Source organism: Ictalurus furcatus, chromosome 11, assembly GCF_023375685.1.
Source record: "Ictalurus furcatus strain D&B chromosome 11, Billie_1.0, whole genome shotgun sequence".
Taxonomy (NCBI): Eukaryota; Metazoa; Chordata; class Actinopteri; order Siluriformes; family Ictaluridae; genus Ictalurus; species Ictalurus furcatus.
The window spans coordinates 436,293-460,000 of NC_071265.1; the positions used below are offsets into that span (position 1 = coordinate 436,293).

General features: G+C 41.1%; 1 protein-coding gene across 1 annotated transcript in view; it reads right to left on the minus strand.

Annotated features, from left to right (window-relative positions):
* The window catches only part of scn8ab (sodium channel, voltage gated, type VIII, alpha subunit b), a 96,807-nt gene that overhangs the window by 45,857 nt on the left and 27,242 nt on the right, over positions 1–23,708 (minus strand). Inside the window, exons 6-14 of the mRNA XM_053636436.1 lie at positions 22,480–22,571; positions 13,609–13,833; positions 13,402–13,465; positions 12,167–12,308; positions 11,492–11,698; positions 9,536–9,814; positions 4,890–5,237; positions 1,652–1,784; positions 1,303–1,541 (exon numbers count right to left, since the gene is read on the minus strand). Of these exons, the coding sequence (XP_053492411.1) occupies positions 1,303–1,541; positions 1,652–1,784; positions 4,890–5,237; positions 9,536–9,814; positions 11,492–11,698; positions 12,167–12,308; positions 13,402–13,465; positions 13,609–13,833; positions 22,480–22,571 (1,729 nt within the window). The remainder of the gene's footprint in view (positions 1–1,302; positions 1,542–1,651; positions 1,785–4,889; positions 5,238–9,535; positions 9,815–11,491; positions 11,699–12,166; positions 12,309–13,401; positions 13,466–13,608; positions 13,834–22,479; positions 22,572–23,708) is intronic.

Below are 23,708 nucleotides of genomic sequence, written 5' to 3' on the forward strand. Positions count from 1 at the left end.
TCTGACAGTAGTGCGAGACTCGTATGGTGAACACTCGACATCAAAGGATTAAAAAAACAAGGTGAGATTTATGTAACATACGGAAGGAGTCTCCAGTGTCAGCGCTTTGTAACAGCTATAACTTTGAGCTTTCTGACATCTTCAAGACAGGAGGGTTTTTTTGTCTTATTAACGTCAAGAGAAAGAAATAAAGAGAGGGCTGGTGAGGGAACGACGGTTTATAGCTGCTATAATGTAAGTGACAACTTCCTTTACCAACGTTAAATATAACTATAAACAGATAAAAATATCATGTATTGTTCTGTAACAGATAAAAATGTGTGATTGTTAGTAAACTGCTATAGTACTAGAGGACTAACACACGTGGAAACATGCTGTAATAGAAAAATAATCAACTGTGGGTGGTGACAGTGCCGGGTGGAGTATCACACCCCCACGTTGTGATTAGTTTACTAGAAAAGCACCACACACAGGACTTTATTCTCCACAGAACAGGTTTATATATGTGCTTAAGGTGAGAGTATTAGGAGACAAAGGGAAAGGGTCTCGTAAAAAAGACAAACAGGAAGTGGAAGACAGTAGATAAGAGGACAAGGCAGTTTCAGTTTTCCCCCCAAAATTGTGCCACGTGACTCAGTTATGTGATGATTCAAAACAAGTTCAAACGTCAGGTCACTAATCTAACACTCTGTAAATAAGAATAACACAATAATAAATAAAAAAAACTACTGCACGTGAAACTCAGAAAATCCACTAAAGCAGCTGCAGAACCCGACTCTTAATACCAGGAACTTTCCCCACGTAAATACTCATATTGTTTTTGGGCTTAAGCGGTCGAGTCTGACTACGACCCGCTCTGCTCTTACCGAACATCCTGTAAACACACTCAGTACTGTCCGTCTTTACGTCTGTACACTGTGAGGATTTATATCCGCACTGTCCGGTGTCACCCACATGAGGACGGGTTCCATTCTGAATCTGGTTCCTCTGAAGGTTTCTTCCTCGTGTCATCTCAGGGAGGTTTCCATCATCGCTGTCACCTCTGGCTTGTACATTAGGGATAAATCTAAACCTACATCTGGATTTCTCTAACGCCTGCACCGTCACAACGATTATAAATAAAATCAAAATGGAAATGATGTAGTTTGGATTTCAGTTCAGCGTGACTTCAGTTTAAATTAGAAGTGAACAAGGGATGTAAATGTTTCTTGTGCTGTTTATTCTACACCGTGAACATTGGGAGAACATTGGGAGAACATTGGGAGAACATTGGGTTTATCATCCATTTGAGATCTGACTTACCAGATTTCCTACATACAGAACCGCCTCAAACTCTGGGCTCATGGGGTAGTGCTCCATCGCCATGAACACGGTGTTGAGTACGATACATATAGTAATGGCCAAATCCACAAACGGGTCGAACACTATCAGATTGACTATCTCCTTAATTTTCAACCAGAGTGGACAGCATTGCCAGATCAGAAACCTGTTGGCGAACTTGTACCAGCATGGAGGACACTTCCGCTGAGACTCCTCGAGCTCTGTGTGAGGAACAGCAAAGAAAATATAGGGTTCAAAAACCAAAGGCCGAGCACCTGAAGATGAGAATGCAGAGAGAACAAGCAGATGAGACTCGTGGGAGGTACGCTACCCTCCACTAGTGTGTTAGTGATGACGGTCATCACGCTGTTCGCTCGCTCTTTACGCCCAAACGACGTGTTCAGCTGGTCCACGGACACCATGAGAGACCCGGAGTGTTTCCCCTTCATGTCCACCTCAGTCGTCTGTACAAGAGAGGGAAGAATGAGGAAGAGGCAAAAACACACTAACACACAGTACAAGACTCATCTTCATCCTCTTCATCACACCAAAACACACCGTCTCCGAGCTTCCTCCCACACGCCTGACTCAACATCTCACTCCCAGCTAATCCTCATCACACGCCCCGTCTCCGTCATATCACTCGTCTGTACTAACAATAAGAATAATACTAATAATACTAATAACACCACCACTTTTAGAAATGTCACTGCTATCATACAAGCGTTATCGTAGACAATGCAAGCTAAAATTCAACACAATTAATAAACTGAATGTAAAATAAACAACTGTGACAACAAATAAATTTGTTAGGTTTGTTTTTGCTTTTACGCTACATACACAAACCAGGACACGCTCACTGTCTCGGTCTTTTATCTTATTTTATTGTCCCCTGGGTGTGTCTTCCTGCATTCGTCTCTAAATATCCCACATCCAGCTCTGCAACGTCCGCTCGCACCAACACTAACACACACTAAATTACACCGTATAAAAGCGCGATAAAAATAAAACCCTACGAGGCTAACAAATCACACTAAAAGATGATAAAAGTATAAAGTGACTAAAACTAAAACTGACACCAACGTTACATCCAAATTAAAATAGCTTTCAAAAAGGTGAATAAATCCTGTAGCGACGATCAATGACGGAAAACTAACTAAACTACAGATTCACTAACATTGATAAATAAATATATATATAACTGAAATTAAAATATCTCTAAATAATCAAACAAATAGAAGTTGAATAAATGCTATAGCGAAATGAACTAACCTGAAATTTAAAAAGAAATCAAAAGTAAAATAATGATCTAAAAACTAAAGTTAAAAAACATAGCAATAAAAAATTATTTAAAAAATAAAATAACACCAAATTATACCTACAGCGGACCCTGCGCTCTGACCCTGACCTTGCGCTGTGACCTTGCGCTCTGACCCTGCGCCATAACCCTGACCTCTGACCCCAACATCCTAACAGGCTGGGATATGCAAATAAAGCCTTTCTTAACGTCTGTTTTAAAAATTCCAAACCTGTGGTTCATTTCTCCCCGAAACCCCATTTCTGAATAACGATGTAGATCTGCACAAGTTGATCTGTATCGCTCACTTATAATCTACACATCTCCTTCCTCCAACAGCACAGACGAACATTCTGAGACTTCAGCAGCCTGAACACCTGAACATCAAACTTTACTCCGAATCATTTACCTTCACACTCAAACCCAACCTTAAACTGGATCCCTTTCTGCAAAAGTCAGGTATTCCTACATAAAACCTGCACTGATCTTCAGCACCTGCACTGCATCTCCTCTGTTCTACCTCAACAACAGCGCGACATGCTTCAGCCATCACGGAGGGTCCGGTTGCCAGATACGACTGATTTTACACTTCTGTCCAAATCACAAAGTCCACATGCATGAACATGCACACGTTAGAACAGGAAGTTAATTCAAACACTTTAAGGCCCAGTCTCCACCACCACACACACACACACACACACACACACACACACACACACACACCTCCATCTGTAACCAAACAATTTTATAATAAATGAACAACTGGAGATGTTTCTCATTCATATTAACAGCTTTTACTGCTACACTGAAGTTATGAGACGTTCATGGTGATAAATTTCAGGGTTAATTTGTATGCGTAAGTGACAGGACAGTGTTTGTCAGTCAGCTTATACTTGTTTGTTTATTGAAAGTTTGCACTTGTTTTAATGCATGAAAGAGCCAAATTAAAGGCCATGAAAAACCCCACAAACTGTTCCGTGTAATGATACAGAAACTATACGGGTTAGTACGGTTCTGCGTCGACTGTATGAGGGGTTTGGGATTACAGATGGTTGTCGGTGGTGGTGGTGGTGGTGGAGGTGGTGGTGGTGCTGGTGGCTAAGCCGTGTGGAAACTGGGCCTGAGATCATGCCTCAACCAGAGAAGATTGAAAAGGCAAAGCCTGGATAGAGAGTATAAGGAAGTCAGTCTATCATGCTAGCTAAGATGAGGAAAATGTTGTTACTGGAAAGGTTAGGAAAGGTTTCTGCTGCAGCACGTTTAATCTGGAGAAAGGGGAGCGACGGATTCAAGACCAGAACAAAAGAGGACAGGGACAGTAGACCGGTTCTGAAGTGACGGAGAGGAGAGGAAGAGCAGGAGGAGGAGGAGGAGGAGGAGGAGGAGGAGAAGTAAAATGGTGGACTTATATAGCATATAATAGAGTTAGTTGGTTACATTATAGTGAGTAGTATGAAAAGAGGTTATTATGTCGGTTTGATCTGATAAAAGAAGACAGTAAACGTGGGGAAAGGAGAGAAATCTGTTTGTTCAGGATGGAGAGCATGAGGCGTATAGGACTTTAGGAAAACCGTTGTGCCATTCAGAGCACCACATCACGCGTGGAGTTTGGGGTAACGTAACCCTGCGTTCGCACCAACAGCGAAGTTTTAGCTCACTACCTTTATCTCTAGCGTACCGCCAGTTTCCATGGTACCCTTAGTAGCACCTAGCTAAAGCAATATAGCGGCATAAATGACACGGCTGGCTATAGAACAGATCCCGTAACACATTCTTGTGGAAACTGCGTGTAGGTGCACTGCCTCACTGTGTAGACATATCAGAACGAAGCAAAAACACTGCTTCTTCCTCCAGGTCATCGCCGTCTGTTCACACTGATCTACTGTTCTGTTTACGCAGATCAAAAACGTAACTGCGCAGCGAGACTTAACAACTGGTTCAAGAACAAATAACATAGGAATCAGAAATACGGATAACGAGACCACCTGGATAACATCCCACCACCTGTCACTGTCACTGGGGGTCAGCACATCAGGCTGCGTAAAGTTAAACTGTGCTCAATATTTACGTATCGTCTACGCTCAGTCCGTCTCACGACGGCGGCTATGTCACGTCGCGGCCGGTGCGAGCGCAGGGTGAGAAGGGAAAAACACGAACAGAAATTGAGATAGCGGAAAGGCAGGAGAGAAATCTAGGTCAAAATGCATCGGGATAAAGATCGGCCACTGGCGTCATGCCTATACTGTAAACTTCCCAATGTGGACGTCCTTACACTGTCATCAGAGGCTGCCTTATCTATTTTCACCTCAGGCAGAAGGCGACCGGGCCCGATCAGAGACACCACGCCGTTGCAGTCGACCGTGCTGTTCCTCTTGCAGCCTGAGTGTGGCGCCAGTGGGTTGATGCGTGATGAGCCCTGACTGTAACCGCTGTAGCTGTTGCGCCGGTACGGGATGAAGAGGGAGCCTCGCCGGTCTTCGCTCTCTTCCACCGTGCTGTGCTCGTCATCCGCAAACTCGTTCTCTGAGCCGACGTCCCGCGGACGCGCCTTAAAGCTGAAGATGGAGCTGCGACTGTTATGGCGGGACATGAAGGGCGAGCCAGGTATACTTAACAGAGACTAGAGACAGACAGACAGACAGACAGACAGACAGACGGACAACATAGTTAGAGGAAGAAAATGTCGTTAACGCTTTTTTCCGCTCTGAAGTACGTTAATTTAAGAATGCAGAAATATTTACGATTACTTTCAGAATTGTTTCAGAACATCATTGTTATTCAGGACTGAATAAATCCGTTCATTTGATTAAAATGCATATCGCCTTTAAAATAATCATCTTTCAAAGAAATAAACATTACATCCTGGTTTATTTCTACTGCAGTCAAGCCGCGTGTATTCATGCGTGAACACGAGCACAGCGATAACCTGCTCTGTGAATTCCCAACAAAGGGAGTTTTATAACTTCCTGCTAACGTACAATTGCTTTATCTTTAATATTCTCACATCCATGAGAACATCTGCAAAACTGTATGAAAGTCAACGGTGTGTCGTTGTTTTACAGACCTGCATTAATACCATTTCACCGGCTTGTTTTGGTTTTCATGGCGTTAATCTGTTAAAGAACTTCTCGCTGCTGGATCTCCAGCGGCACGGCCACAGTAAAATTCACGTACGTACGCTAATTAGCTAAAATACATTGCGTATAGCGTAGCATAGCATAGCATAGCATAGCACACCCTAGTAAAACAAAATCTGAGATGAGTGATGCTGCAGTGTTTAGCTGCGTGCTGAAATTCACTGATAGTGCAGAACGCTAGCTGCTAGCGCAGGCATTTTCACTGCGGTGGGTCTGAGTGGCTTCTCCCTAATGGGCTGCTTGACCACTGCAGAGCCACAGGCCCAGGAGTCCTCTCAGCTCAGACTGTTCCACTTCCCACACAGAGAGGAGTGCCATTGATCTGGTAAAGTGCTTCAGATCTGCATTGCTGCACGTATCAGAGAGAATCCGCTTCAGCTACAAGCTCAGATCACATGACGCCTGAACGCTAACACCATCAACATACATTTATTTACATTTATTCATTTAGCAGACGAGTTTTTAATCCAAAGCGATTTACAAATGAGGAAATACAAACAAAGCGGTATATCAAGCGGAGAACAATACGAGCCGCACTACAGTACAGGATTATAATCGAGTTCTGGAGAAGCAGGGTGCGCAGAGTCGAGGCGTAAGTGCAGAATACGTGAGCATTAAGGCCTTGAATTTGATACAGGCAGCTACAGGAAGCCAGTGGAGGGAGATGAAGAGGGGTGGGACATGGGTTCCTCCACATTCTGCTCAGCTGAAGACCGTGACCGTGAGCAGGAGAATGAACGGGATGTTTTTTTTAAATAAAGTGAGGCAAAGTAACGAGACGAGAACGTAGTGGAATGTGAAGTGAAATGTTTAAAAGAAATGTACAGACGTTTTCCCCGACGTTCTTCTTCATCACGTTCCATTGCCCACACTGTCATTACGTACTGTGTAAGTGGGTGTGATGACCCACAAACCATCATTACTAATTAGTATACGTCATAGCTTATGACATTTTAAATCAAAGTAATCGAAATAATAAACATTACACAGCATTTAACTACGTGCACTAACTAATTCCTCATGTCGAGAACAACTGAAACTGGATGGGGAAATATCTGCTACGCTAACTGATCATCTCCGATCATGGTTAGAAGGTTTACTAACGTGAGTTTTACGCAGTGTAAGACATCTCTGTGATGCGACCCAGGTCACATCTAGAACTCTGAAGGGTTCTCCATTTGTCCCCTTTAAACAGAGGTATGAAATAACTGAGGTTTGGGTAAAAGACCACACCTGAAACATCTCAGTGAAATTTCTCATCCGCCTCCCTGCCCTCCCTCTTCTCCTCAAACAGAAGCCAACCGGAACACACCAGCCCGAGCCCGAGTTCCAGCCCCTTACCAACACTAAGGGTTCAGAACTTCCCAGAGAACTAACAATACAAGAAACCTTGTGGAGGAACCTTCTCTGTAAGAGTGCACATCCAAGCGAATAGAGAACACTGCCATAACAACCTTCCACCGCTGAGGAAATAACGTTCCTGCTACATCAAAAGAACATTGAAGTAAACTTGGCTGCTTTACATTTATACATTTTAGAACCCTTAAACGTTCCATATAGAACTCTTTAAATAAGATAATCACATGTAATCTACTGCAATCATCTACAATCACTTACAATCACCTGCAATCTCCTGCAATCTCCCGTAAGCACCTGTAATCACCTGTAATTTCCTGTAATCACCTGTAATCACCTGCAATTTCCTGTAATCACCTGTAATCATCTGTAATCTCCTGTAATCACCTGCAATCTCCTGCAATCACCTGCAATCACCTGTAATCATCTGTAATCTCCTGTAATCACCTGCAATCTCCTGTAATCTGTAATCTCCTGTAATCTCTTGTAATCACCTGTAATCACCTGTAATCCCCTATAATCTGTAATCACCTGCAATTTCCTGTAATCACCTGTAATCATCTGCAATCTCCTGCAATCTCCTGTAAGCACCTGTAATCATCTGCAATCTCCTGCAATCTCCTGTAAGCACCTGTAATCATCTGTAATCTCCTGCAATCTCCTGTAAGCACCTGTAATCTCCTGTAATCACCTGCAATCATCTGTAATCTCCTGTAATCACCTGTAATCTCCTGTAATCTGTAATCACCTGCAATTTCCTGTAATCTCCTGTAATCACGTGCAATCTCCTGCAATCTCCTGTAATCACCTGTAATCAGATGTGATTTCCTGTAATCACCTGTAATCTCCTGCAATCACCTGTAATCACCTGCAATCACCTGCAATCACCTGCAATCACCTCTAATCTCCTCAATTTTCTGTGATCCTGTAATCTCCTGTAATCTTCTTTAATCATTACATTACAGTATTTGGCAGACGCCCTTATCCAGAGCGACTTACATTTATCTCAGTTATACAACTGAGCAGTGGAGGGTTAAGGGCTTTGCTCAAGGGCCCCAACAGTAGCAGCTCGGGGGTGTTGGGGCTTGAACTCACAACCTCCCCATCAGAAGTCCAATGTTTTAACCACTGAGCTACCACTTCCTGTCACCTGCAATTATCTGTAATCTCCTGTAAACACCTGTAATAATATGTAATTACCTGTAATAATCGATAACGCTCTATAATTCCCTGTAATCACTTTCATCCACCTGCAATTGCCTGTAGTCACCTGGCCAAAGCTGTTCCTCTGGTGGAGATTCAGCCTGGTACTTCAGACCTACTACAGATGTACAGGAGCTCAACATTCTGCCAAAAGTGCAGGCCATATTACTGCTTTCAGCCGGACATGAAAGATTTATAGAATTGGGATGAATAATTCAGACAGTGAATGCATGGCGTCCCCCTGACCGCACCACATTTCCTCCAACCGAAGCCCAGACACACGGCTTTCAGCACAGGTGATGCAGCATCCAGCGCTGTTCTCAAAGCAGGTAACGCACAGAAACCGAAACTAAACCTCAGTCACTCGAGAAACTAGAGGCTCAGTCATCTCTGGAAAGAAACTTAATTAAATGTAGATTTAAATGAACACACACACAAGTGACAGAGAGATGTGTAATAAAAGAGAACAAAAAGAATATACAGTACAGACGAATGTCTAGTGTGCGATAATTCCTCTTTTTAACCTGAATGACGCAAAAACGCAGAAAATAAAAACTGGACACAAGTTTATATAAACATTTAAACAAACACTTCTAGTTTATTTCAGATAGATGAGCAGACAGACACGTGGTCTGATCGCTGGGACGAAGCCTGATGCACTTTGTGTAATCACAAGGGTAAAATGGACGATGACTCAGCGAAAACATGCACTAAAGCACACAGCACAGGAGGCAGAAAAACAACGCCGAGCCGAGCCACGCTGGGAGGAACCTGACTTTACTACAATCAACTAACGACTGCAGATATTATTATTTATTAACAGCTCCACAGCAAGAACACCACGACACGGCTGAACAAATGAAGCACAGGAAGGAAGAAAAGCAGCAGATAATTTATTACAGATAACAACTTGAGAAATTAACACCATCCCAATAAGGCTACAGCAATGTTTCACTACACGTGTGGATTCATTTATACGCATGGGGACAACAACCGTAAACTGTTTTAGGGACACGTCCCCAGTGTAAATTATACCTGCACATATAAGAGAAGAGAAGGTGGGAATTCTCTAGAGCACTGTTTCCAATCTGTCAAGTAGATCTTATAAATCAGCAGGCACGAGGGGACGGCAAGTTTTATTCCAGCCCCCTGCGCACCAAGGATTTACACTATACAAATAATAAAGTGTTACGGTGATCCAGTGACGACTCCTGCTTCTTACCTGGTTCATGATGGAGGTCTTTCTGCCCAGACGGTTGTCTGGGAAACGGAAGCGACTCCTCTTGCTGCCGTCATCCGACTCAGATTTGACCACTTTCTCGCTGTCTCCCTTCTCCTTCTCCTGCTCTTTCCTCCACTTTTTCTTCCTGTTCCGTCGCTCCTTGGCACTTTTGGAGCTCAGCTTGGACACCTCAGAGGAGCTGCGGGAGAGATGTCCGCCTCCGTCGTCCTCCACAGCATCCTCAGATACTGTCCCTGCAGACGTGGCCATTGCGTTGGCCTGAGATCCACGACAAGAATAACATTAAAAAAACATTCACAAATATACAAGAATGTATATACGTATATATATATATATATATATATATATATATATATATATATATATATATATATATATATATATATAAAATACACACACACACACACACACACACACTGAGTACTTAATTAGGAACACTAGACTAATACTGGGTAGTCCCAGTCCCTTTGCTCTCAAAACAGCCTCAATTCCTCTGCCATGGATTCCACAAGATGGTGGAGACATTCCTTAGAGATTCTGCTCCATGTTGACATGACTGCATCACGCAGTTCCTGCAGATTTATCAGGTGCACTTTCATGCTGCGAATCTACCGTTCTACCACGTCCCAAAGGTGATCTACTGGATTCAGATCCGGTGACTGGGAAGGCCGCTGAAGAACACTGAACCCACTGTCATGTTCATGAAACCGGTTTGAGATCACGTTTGCTTTGTGACGTGGTGCATTATCGTGCTGGAAGTAGCCATTAGAAGATGGAAAATTGTGGCCATGAAGGGATGCACATGTCCAGCAACAATGCTCATATAGACTGTGGCCTTCAAGTGATGACTGATTGGTATTAACAGGCCCAACGTGCGCCAAGAATACATTCCCCACACCATTACACCACCTCCACCAGCCTGGACTGTTGACACAAATTAGGTTGGGTCCATGGATTCATGCTGTTGGTGCCAAATTCTGACCCTACCATCTGTGTTCCTCAGTAGAAATCGAGTTTCATCTGACCAGGCGACGTTCCTCCAGTCTTCAACTGTTCAGTTTTAGTAAGCCTGTGTCCACTGCTGCCTCAGCTTCCTGTTCTTGGCTGACAGAAGTGGAGCCTGACGTGGTCTTCTGCTGTTGTAGTCCATCCACCTCAAGCTGTGCATTCTGAGATGCTTTTCTGCTCAGCACAAGTGTACAGAGTGGTTATCTGAGTTACTGTAGCCTTTCTGTCAGCTCCAACCAGTCTGGCCGTTCTCCATTGACCCTCTCTCATCAGAAAGGCGTTTCCGTCCATAGAACTGTCGCTCACTGGATGTTTTTTCTTCATCGCACCATTCAGAGTAACTCTAGAGACCACTGTGTGTGAAAATCCCAGGAGATCAGCAGTTATAGAAATACTCACACCAGCCCATCATGCCACGATAAAAATCAGATCACATTTTTCCCCCATTCTGATGGTTGATGTGAACATTACCGTAACCTGCTGGTCTGTATCAGCACGAGTTTATATATCACACTGCTGCCACATGATTGGCTGATAAGATAATTGCATGAATGAGTAGGTGTAGAAGTGTTCCTAATAAAGTGTCCTTCTTCCATCCCTAATAACCTAATATCATAAAAAAATAAGCTATCGTCAGTATCAGGTGTCTCTGATAGATTTCAGTCACCGAGTCTTAATTTGCATCATTTAATCCCTGATTTATAAAATGTCAGAATCTATTGAATCGTTACCACAGCAACCATCATCAGTGCATCACCAACATTAGCTAAGTAAGCTATCTAGTTTAGCACACAGGTTCTGGGCTAAAAGATTCTGACTGCCATGTCGTCATCCTTTAATCATTTACATATCACGCATGTTTGGGTTAAAAGGCATGGAGCCACAAAATGAGCTCATATGTAGCTCCGCCCCGGAGACCGTGCTCACCTGAGCCTCCTCCTGCTGTTTCTTGAGCTGCTCCAACATGGCTTTAAACTCCTCCTCTTTCTGCTGGGCCTCTTCAATAGTGGCCTGGTTCTGCTCCTCATAGGCCATGGCCACCACAGCCAGGATCAGATTCACCAGGTAGAAGGAACCCACAAAGATCACCAGCACGAAGAAGATCATGTAGGTTTTTCCTGCAGCTCGAAGGGTCTACGGCAGGAAATCAATAGAAACGAGACAAAGTTAAAGTCGTTAACAACACTTCTCCACCAGACGAATCCATCATGCCTTGGTCAGTTTCCTTCACACTGTGGAAAGTTTTTAATGGAGAATTTAAAAATGTGTACTGCACTTTCTATCCATGACTTCTTCAGGTTTATAGGTGAGTGTTTTTGGTTAGATGTGCTGGTTAGAGTAAAACCCCGTCTCAGACGCTTCTACTCAGGAAAAAGCAGGTAAGCTCAGAGGTGTGAGCTACATGCAGGTGATTTTAATCATCTGAACGTGGAGCTGAAAGCAGCTGCATAACCCGACTCTGAGTACCAGGAACTCACCCCATGTAAACGTCACGACTCTGAACATGACCCTAAAACTTTTTTTTTTTTTGCTGAGGAACCTGAAGTCTCCACATGCAGGAGTGCAGAACTGAAGGAGACCAGGTGAGACATGAGAACATACCAGCTGGTACAGATTCTCCCAGAAGTCCTGTGTCATGAGTCTGAAGAGAGCGAGGAACGCCCAGCCGAATGAGTCAAAGCTGGTGTACCCGTAGTTAGGGTTACGGCCTGCCTTCATGCACGTGTAACCCTCCGGACAGCGTCTATACGCACACACACACACACACACACACATCTATCAGATGTTGCTGGTTTAAAGCCTAAATATCAGCTACTTTTATGAACATATTACTGAATGTAAAACTATTCACTATTTACTTTTGGCCAGTTTGAGGTAGGCGGGGCTAATGCTCCTGTCGCCATGGAGATGCCACTGCCAATCATTATGCAATCTGTTGCACTGTTCTTTTTTTTTTTCCAGACTAATTTCATAATTTATCTATCAAATTAACCATGATGGGTGAAAATATAAATATACTATATGTTTATATATATATATATATATATATATAATAAATATAAATATAATATATGATATAATTGTCAAAAAGAGAAGAGATCATACAGAATAAATGTAATGAAGAACAAACACTGAGGAATGCTAAATTATACAACAAAATAGAACAATATGTAATATCATTTTTTAAATATTAAAAATAATACACAACTGTATAAATAAATTATTGAAATGATTTAAATCTATTTTGTGTGTGCGTGTGTGTGTGTGTGTGTGTGTACACATGCATACACAGTGGTGCTTGAAAGTTTGTGAACCCTTTAGAATTTTCTACATTTCTGCATAAATATGATCTAAAACATCATCAGATTTTCACACGAGTCCTAAAAGTAGATAAAGAACCCGATTAAACACGAGACAAAAATATTATACTCAGTCATTGGTCGGGATACACTTCCACAAACACGTGTTGTGAAGATCAGACTCTGATAGATCCCTGTTCTTTAAATAAAACAGGACGCTCACTCACTCACATCTGATCATCATCCCACTGATTAAAAACACCTGACTCTAATCTCACCTTCACATTAACTGCTAATCCTAGAGGTGCACATACTTTTACCCTTCACAGATCTGTAATATCGGATCATTTACCTCAATAAATAAAAACGAAGAAACGAAGGCTGAAATTCTGATCTATCACCTCGTCATCTTTTGATCTCAAACCCAAATGTCTTCAGTGTATAGCACAAACAACAGAACTGGCCTTGTGTTCCAATACTTTCAGAGGGGACTCTGTGTGTGTGTGTGTGTGTGTGTGTGTGTGTGTAAGGCCTCACCCAGAATCTGAGCTGTTTCCACACAGTAAAGCATCTCCCTGGTCTGGCAGGAAGTAGAAATTTGCTGAAACAGGAAGCGAACAAGTCAATTTTACTGAAATACATTATTTACATTTGTAAAACACACACACACACACACACACACACACACACACACACACACACACGCAGTCTGTCTGACGGATTCACTATTGCAAATCCACTCACTATCATTCATGATGTACTCATTAAAGTCGAATCCTCTGCTCCCATTGGACAGGTACGTGATGGTCTCGTTGCTGATTGGCCAGAACACACACTTCTGCCGCAGGTTCCCCATGAAGAGCTGCAGGCCGATGAGCGCAAACACGCTGAGACAAAACACCGTCAGGATCATCACATCAGACAGCTTCTTCACCGACTGGATCAGAGCGCCCACGATGGTTTTCAGCCCTGACACACACACACACACACACACACACACACACACACACACCATGTACCAGCGTATACACACCTAAACACACCTGCTCACAAAAAAAACCTACATTAAACATCATAAGTCTGACATAAACGCGTCATAAATGTGCCGTAACCGTGTCACACACTGCCATGGCGTAAACGTTATACTTTATTTTATTCTTTATAAAACATAGATGTATTTTTTTTAAGTTTCTGCTTTTTCAAAAAGGAGTGTTACATGTCTTTTTTTAATTTAATTGTAAGTATATATGAAATAAAATTGTTACGTATAATACAAAATCACATTTATAAATATATCGAATATAAATAACTTGTTAGGAAAACAACGCCAGCCAATGAGAAGCGAGTATTCTGTGCCCCGCTGTCGTGGCACGTGTTACGGCTCACTCACAACACTCACTCAGTGTCCTGATTAAACACTGGACTTCTCTCGAAATCTAACCTAACAGTGTAAATCAGATTATTCTTATAGAATCCGAGTTTAAATCACTGATACAGTGAATCTAACGTCAAACACCGACACACACACACACACACACACACACACACACTCACTCTTCTTTCTTTACTACAAATCTTCCTTCAAAATCTCTCTCTCACACACACACACACACACACACACACAGTTTCACATAGAAAACACAGAAATGAACACTCCAGTGTCTCTTCATGGCTCACACACAACCGCTTCAGTGATTTCAGAAGGTTTATTAAGTAACATCAGGACTAGATTCAAATTAAAAATATATATATAATGTACAGAACATTTCATTTTCCAATCAGTCTGTAATTATTATTATTATTATTATTATTATTATTATTTAAAATTAAATATGAAATTTGTTTTTGATCAGTTTGATAATTTATCGCAGTATCAGTATTATACGGTGGAATCGCCCGCGCTGATCAGTGTTTTATATCAAAATTATTTGATCTATTTGACGGAATTTATTGACTTCCAATACAGTGATTACAAGCTTTAAAAAAATTCATTTATTATTTATGTTTGTAAAAAAACGTTATTTTATATATATATAAAAAATACTTTTTTGGTTCATTCAAAACATATATATCTTGGTCATAATAAACACTCTGCAGTTATCACTCTGTAATCTTTTTATAGGTTTAATCACAGAGATGAAATGCTCAGGAAGCTTTATTTTCAACTACAGCAGATTCCAAAAATTTATAAAATAAAAAAAAACCTGAAAAATTGAAATGTCTTGTGTACAGTCTCAGAACGTTGTATTTAAAAGCTTTCACTGTGTATATAAAAAAAAACAAAACAAACAAATATAAATGAATTTACAGAGATTCTGAGTGGAAATGACCGGGTTTATATCTTAAATGTATGTAACCTGTAAAATAAATGATAATATTTTACTACCTCTACAGAGCGTAAACAGACGTTTGTTTATTTATTTGTTTGTTTACTGTGTCATGTGACTCGGACGTTACGAGAGAATCGGCGATCTTCGGCACCATTTCAGAATTGAAGTGATTTCAGAGCGATTGCAGGAAACCTTTTTTCTGTGCTTTGAATTCATGAAATAAATTTTATTTTTTAAAGAACGATTAAATCAATTAATAAATCAATTGAAAGTCTCCACTTTTCATAAATCGCTCCAAACGTGATGAATAAATGCAAACGCTCCCACTACAATTCTCCCTTTAACTCTCTCGCTTAAATCTTTAGGATTAAAAAAATCTGATTAGTGGATTAGTTAGTGTATCCTGTGTACGGAGGTGTGTGTGTGTGTGTGTGTGTGTGTGTGTGTGTGTGTGTGTGTGTGTGTGAGCGAGAGAGCTTGAAGAGACACACAGAGAGACAGGTAATGTTTATATTAGGGTGGGTGATTCAGCACAATAACATCACATCATGATACTTTACGGCGAATTTATAATCCACAATAACTCAAAATAATCTCAAATACGATTTAATCAGTGCAACAAATCAAACCATAGAGTTTTTTATGTATTTGTTTATGCTTTTGCAATTATTTTTTGCTTTTATACTGCCTTTACATTTAGACATGATTGACATGCACATATTATGTATTGTATTTTAAATTGTTTTATATATATATATATATATATATATATATATATTCTAAATGTTTGTGTCCTAAATTCTTCCTGTATACCCAGTAAGAAATAAACATCTTAATTTGGATCAGCGTGATGAAATACTGGGTTTATAAAATAAATCTTTTTAAAAACACAGTCATTTCTTGGCAGTTATTACTGTAATTAATGTTTGCAGAATTCTTCCTGTAAAGTTTTACACTAGCGTAACATCAGTGCATTTTTAGATGAAGTACTGAACTGTATTTTTACAGTACCCCATATCACTAGCTAACGATTAGCCAAAATCTCACCAGCAATTTAATTTAGAAGCCAATTCCACCTTTAACGCTTATGTTGAACTGTTTAAAGCACTAGCTGCTAGCTCCGTTACCGCTCGCTCAGATGTGACAGCTAACCGGTGATGGATTGTCAGAATTTACTGTAAACAGATACTTGGCTATAATTCACATTTATAAAATGTTATATTTAAGTAACAACCCGGAGCTACTGTGTGTAGACATAAAAAATGCAAATATGATGTTTGACACCACGCTGCTGAGTTCTGGATTCTGATTGGTCAGAAGGCGGTGATTAGTTCTCTAGAACAGCGGCTCTGACAGTAGCGCAGGTTTATATTAATGCACTCGCTCTAATACGTTATGGTTTCTATAGTAACGGCTCGTTCACAGGGACGCGTACAGCGCACGCTCCACTGATAATAAACAGATTTTTTAAATCATTGACTTGGTGAAGTTTTCTGCACGGAGAAACGTGTTCATGTACAGTCACGTGTACGGAAGGAGTCTCCAGTGTCAGAGGTAAAGCTGTAAAGTTTTCCCACATCTTCAGCACAGAGGAGTTCACACTTCTTTACTGCTTCTGCTTTTTTTGTCTTATTAACTTGAAGAGATAGAATAAAGAGAGAGAGAGAATAGAGAGAGAATAAAGAGAGAGAGAATAAAGAGAGAGAGAGAATAAAGAGAGAGAGAATAAAGAGAGAATAAAGAGAGAGAGAGAATAAAGAGAGAGAGAATAAAGAGAGAATAAAGAGAGAGAGAATAAAGAGAGAGAGAGAATAAAGAGAGAGAGAATAAAGAGAGAATAAAGAGAGAGAGAATAAAGTGAGAGAGAGAATAAAGAGAGAGAGTATAAAGAGAGAATAAAGAGAGAGAGAGAATAAAGAGAGAATAAAGAGAGAGAATAAAGAGAGAATAAAGAGAGAATAAAGAGAGGGAATAGAGAGAGAGAATAAAGAGAGAATAGAGAGAGAGAATAAAGAGAGAATAAAGAGAGAGAATAGAGAGAGAGAATAAAGAGAGAATAGAGAGAGAGAATAAAGCGAGGGAATAAAGAGAGGGAATAGAGAGTGAGGATAGAGAGAGGGAATAGAGAGAGGGAATAGAGAGAGAGGGAATAGAGAGAGGGAATAGAGAGAGAGAATAAAGCGAGGGAATAGAGAGAGGGAATAGAGAGCGAGGATAGAGAGAGGGAATAGAGAGCGAGAGAATAGAGAAAGAGAATAGAGAGTGAGGATAGAGAGAGGGAATAGAGAGAGAGGGAATAGAGAGAGAGGGAATAGAGAGAGGGAATAGAGAGAGAGGGAATAGAGAGAGGGAATAGAGAGAGAGGGAATAGAGAGAGGGAATAGAGAGAGAGGGAATAGAGAGAGGGAATAGAGAGCGAGGGAATAGAGAGAGGGAATAGAGAGAGAGGGAATAGAGAGAGGGAATAGAGAGAGAGGGAATAGAGAGAGAGGGAATAGAGAGAGGGAATAGAGAGAGAGGGAATAGAGAGAGGGAATAGAGAGCGAGGGAATAGAGAGAGGGAATAGAGAGAGAGGGAATAGAGAGAGGGAATAGAGAGAGAGGGAATAGAGAGCGAGGATAGAGAGAGGGAATAGAGAGCGAGGATAGAGAGAGGGAATAGAGAGAGAGGGAATAGAGAGAGAGGGAATAGAGAGAGAGGGAATAGAGAGCGAGGATAGAGAGAGGGAATAGAGAGCGAGGATAGAGAGAGGGAATAGAGAGCGAGGATAGAGAGAGGGAATAGAGAGCGAGGATAGAGAGAGGGATGGTGAGGGAATGATGGTTTATAGCTGCTGTAACGTAAGCGAGAACAGGATTATGTGTGTGTATATAAATGTGATTATAAAGGAATAAAGAGTAGGAGGTGTTTTGAATGAATAAACAGTGTAATGGTGAATGTGTGATGTATGCGGTGAGTAAAATGCTCGGAGACGCGCTGTTCTAGAAAATCATCGGCGCGGTAACAGTAACTCCGTTTGATGATTATTTTCCCGTTACAGCGTGTCCTCCAGTGTATTTATTCCTATAATCTAAACCCCAACTACGGGAGGAAACAACTGACACGATCGTCCTCGTTTAATAATAAAGTTAACCATGAAGTTCCTGTGATACAGATTATTATTATTATTATTATTATTATTATTATTATACTGGCTAGAATACAACACTTTAATTGTAGAATTACGGAATTATTTACAGTCAAGCACTGATTAAAAAAGGACAGAAAGAAAGAAAGAAAGAAGAAGAATAAGAAGGTAGAGTGCCGTATGTTATCAGGATACAGACATGGTGCTGTGGATCACCCAGCCCTCGTTTCATATCAAACACAACGTGCAGCCAGACACCGAGAGGCCGAGAGCAAACACAGAGAGAGGAAGAGGAGGACAGGCAGAGGGGAGGAAGGGTCACATGCAGGTCATTTAAACGCCAAGGCTGAAGGCAGCGACATCATTATCACCCCATCGTCATGGTGACAATGCCTTTTTAACCAATCATTCATATCCAGAGCGCATCGGACCCCCGTGTGTTTCCCAGATCACTTCCTGTTCGAGAGACACCAGACGGCTGAAGAGCTCCAGAGTGAAAACATTACAGTAATATTACATACGCTTTTAACTTCTCAATTAAACTTCTTCCTGTATTCTCTGATTAAACGTGATAATGAACCTGGCGTAGCACCGAATCCCCTCTCTAATCGCAAGCCTTATATTCTGATGTCTCTCTCCTTACTCTCCACTCCGAGTTCTTCAAAAAAAGAAAAAGGAGGGATTTTTTAAATTATTATTTAAAAATGTTTTTTTTTTTTAATAATTTTTTAAAAAAGAGATAAATACAGGATGCAGAAATTCGAGGGGAAGCCAGTCATTAAAAAAAAAGAATAAATAGTAATAAAAAGCAGGAGTCTCAGGAGGCATCATGCAGCAGAAATGTGTCGTTTTAGGCTTGGCAGTCTTCTCCATGTTTTATTATCCATAAACACTCCTACTGACGTCTGAAAACGTGATGCGGTGTTAAAACATCATGTTGACATGTTGTAATGCAATACACACACACACACACACACACGCGCACACACGCGGGCGCACACACACACACATCTTATTTTTTAAGATTTTATTGCTGAGTTTTGCATTAGGAACTGAATTTCACAGAAACACTAATGAACATGTAACAGGACAAAAATATTCACCGTGTTAGACGTTTAAAACGGGTTCTTGTACGGTGATGAGTTCTGGGACAAACAAAAGAACCCTTTAAGGTGCTAGATTTTTAGATTTTTTTTGTATTTACAGGACTGAGCAAGTCATTCCCTAACAGGACCTCTCGGGTGAAATGGGGGTTATTTTCTTAAGGGTGTGGTTACATATTAATATACTGAGGCCATGAGATAACAGCCTATGGGCATGAGATAATAAACTGAAGCAAATAAATATACTGAGGATTAAAGATAATCTTGACATAACAAGATAATATATTATTGTGTGGCCACAGTCTTTATTAAGTCCATAATATAATATATTGAGAGCAGAAATTAATATATTGAGGTCACAAGATCATATATTCAGCTCATGAGATAGTATAATGAGGCCAAGATATGATATAGTGAGATAGCCATGAGGTAGCGTCCTGAGGCCATAAGATAATATACTGAGGCTGGGAAATAATATATCGAGGTCATAAGGTTATACAGTGAGACGACGAGATAATATACTGAGGCCACAAAACAATATGAGGGCCATGAGATAACATGCTGAGGCAGTGAGATAATATATTGAGACTATGAGATAATATACGTGTTCGAGATAATGGTTCAGTGATGATTAGTGCTGGTTACGTGGCATTTTGAGGTCCTTGAGGATGTATTTATTAAAATTGGTAACATCCTTAACAGAAGTGCATTTTTATTAACTTAGATTTGAATACTTTTGTTTAAAAGAGGTGTGAGGAACATCCACGCGGTGCTGCCTGCGGTAAAGAAAACCTCCTGAAACACCATCGATTACAGACATGGGGATTTTCCCTCACCGCGCCTGTCTGTTTTATTGACAGAAGTTCTGTGCGATGCTGTTTATTTAACCCGAATCCTGAAACTCTAACAGTGTCCACCTGAAATTAACTGTAATTCTGAACATCGGCACAAAAAGGTGCGAATGAAAAGGTGAAAAAGTCGTGTTTGTTCCTCAAATTTTCACAAATTCAGTTTCCACTGGCTGCTCACACACTCCTTTACATTCATCCTCTCACACACTCCTTTACATTCATCCTCTCACACACTCCTTTACATTCACCCTCTCACACACTCCTTTACATTCATCCTCTCACACACTCCTTTACATTCATCCTCTCACACACTCCTTTACATTCATCCTCTCACACACTCCTTTACATTCATCCTCTCACACACTCCTTTACATTCATCCTCTCACACACTCCTTTACATACATCCTCTCACACACTCCTTTACATTCATCCTCTCACACACTCCATTACATTCATCCTCTCACACACTCCTTTACATTCATCCTCTCACACATCCTCTCACACACTCCTTTACATTCATCCTCTCACACATCCTCTCACACACTCCTTTACATTCATCCTCTCACACATCCTCTCACACACTCCTTTACATTCATCCTCTCACACATCCTCTCACACACTCCATTACATTCATCCTCTCACACACTCCTTTACATTCATCCTCTCACACACTCCTTTACATTCATCCTCTCACACACTCCTTTACATTCATCCTCTCACACACTCCTTTACATTCATCCTCTCACACACTCCTTTACATTCATCCTCTCACACATCCTCTCACACACTCCTTTACATTCATCCTCTCACACATCCTCTCACACACTCCTTTACATTCATCCTCTCACACATCCTCTCACACACTCCATTACATTCATCCTCTCACACACTCCTTTACATTCATCCTCTCACACACTCCTTTACATTCATCCTCTCACACACTCCTTTACATTCATCCTCTCACACACTCCTTTACATTCATCCTCTCACACACTCCTTTACATACATCCTCTCACACACTCCTTTACATTCATCCTCTCACACACTCCTTTACATGCATCCTCTCACATACTCCTTTACATTCACCCTCTCACACACTCCTTTACATTCATCCTCTCACACATCCTCTCACACACTCCATTACATTCATCCTCTCACACACTCCTTTACATTCATCCTCTCACACACTCCTTTACATGCATCCTCTCACACACTCCTTTACATTCATCCTCTCACACACTCCTTTACATGCATCCTCTCACACACTCCTTTACATTCATCCTCTCACACACTCCTTTACATTCATCCTCTCACACACTCCTTTACATTCATCCTCTCACACATCCTCTCACACACTCCTTTACATTCATCCTCTCACACACTCCTTTACATTCATCCTCTCACACACTCCTTTACATTCATCCTCTCACACACTCCTTTACATTCACCCTCTCACACACTCCTTTACATTCACCCTCTCACACACTCCTTTACATACATCCTCTCACACACTCCTTTACATTCATCCTCTCACACATCCTCTCACACACTCCTTTACATTCATCCTCTCACACACTCCTTTACATTCATCCTCTCACACATCCTCTCACACACTCCTTTACATTCATCCTCTCACACACTCCTTTACATTCATCCTCTCACACACTCCTTTACATTCATCCTCTCACACACTCCTTTACATTCATCCTCTCACACACTCCTTTACATTCACCCTCTCACACACTCCTTTACATGCATCCTCTCACACACTCCTTTACATTCACCCTCTCACACACTCCTTTACATTCATCCTCTCACACACTCCTTTACATTCAGCCAATAACTTGGTTTTAGTCAGAAAACTGCAGGCAATAATCGTGAAAAGACTCACGTGTGAAATGAATGTGTGTGGAACTTTAGCCGCTGATCTGGAATCAGTGATTTATAGCAGACTGCAAAGCCTATCAAAAATGTTTTACTACCATTTTTGATCGTTTTGGTAGAAAATAAAAAAAGAAAAAGAAATGAATCTGGAAAAAATAAAAGGTATCATTTCTCCAGCATCCGTTTTTTATTTTAAATAAAAGGACTATCCAAAACAAATCGAGCGATAATAATAATAATAATAATAATAATAATGGAGAGTAGTTGTTTGCGTCAGCGTGAGAAGCAGCTCAGCCTTCGTGTTTAAATGCTTTCTCACCTGGTATGACAGAAATAGTTTTGAGAGCTCGTAGAACCCTGAAGGTTCTCAGGGCGGACACATTCCCGAGGTCCACAAACTCTGTTACATATCTGTAACAAGGGAGGATCACACACAGAACAAACACGATGACACAACACACACAACACACACACACACACGACACTACACACGACACAGCACTACCACCAGCACCAGCACAGAACCAGGAGAGGACACGTCACACACAGGCCTGTCCAACGAGAGGAGGAACACCACCACCACACAACAAGGAAGGAAGGCAGGAAGGAAGGAAGAAGAGAAGAGGAGTGCGAGAGGAGACACAGCGAGCGACACTCTCCACCTGCTCAACTCTTACCTGGAATCACAGCAACAGTTTTCAAAGCCCTCAGCACCCTGAACGTGCGCAGAGCTGACACATTGCCTAGGTTTACAAACTCTGTTATATACCTGCAGAACGGATCGCAACAGGCACGGGTTAGAGAGAGAGAGAGAGAGAGAGAGAGAGAGAGCTGCACAGAACCATAGAGAACAAGAAATTATAACACAACAGAATACAATGGAATAGAACAGACCATACACGGTGCCCTCCATTAATATTGGCACCCTTGGTAAATATGAGCTGTGAAGGCTGTGAAAAATTGTCTTTATTGTTAAACTTTTTGATCTTTTGATATCTCATGGATATCAAACAATTAAAAACACAATACAGGTTTATAAAAAAATATCTTTGAGAAAAATATATTTGAAGTATATTCCCATATATATATATATATATATATTTTAGTACACCTGGGTGACCAGGAAAAGGAAATTCTTGAACCATGACTTCCTGTTTCACAGGGGTATAAATATGAGGTAACACACAGGCCAAATTCCCTCAGTCATTCATAACAATGGGTAAGAGTGAGGAATGTAGCTGTGATGTGCAGCAAAAGGTTGTTGAGCTTCACACAATGGGGCGTGTCTATAAGAAAATAGCACAAGCATTGAAAATGCCCATTTCACCATCAGGGCAATAAATAAGAAGTTCCAGTCAACTGGAATTGGACGTGTGTCTATATCGTCTCAACGCACTGTGAAGAGGACGGTTCGAGTGGATAAAACATCTCCAAGGATCACACCTGGAGAACTGCAGATGTTAGTTGTGTCTTGGGGTCAGAAAGTCTCCAAAACTACAATCCGAAGTCACCTACATCACCACAAGCTGTTTGGAAGGGGTTCAAGAA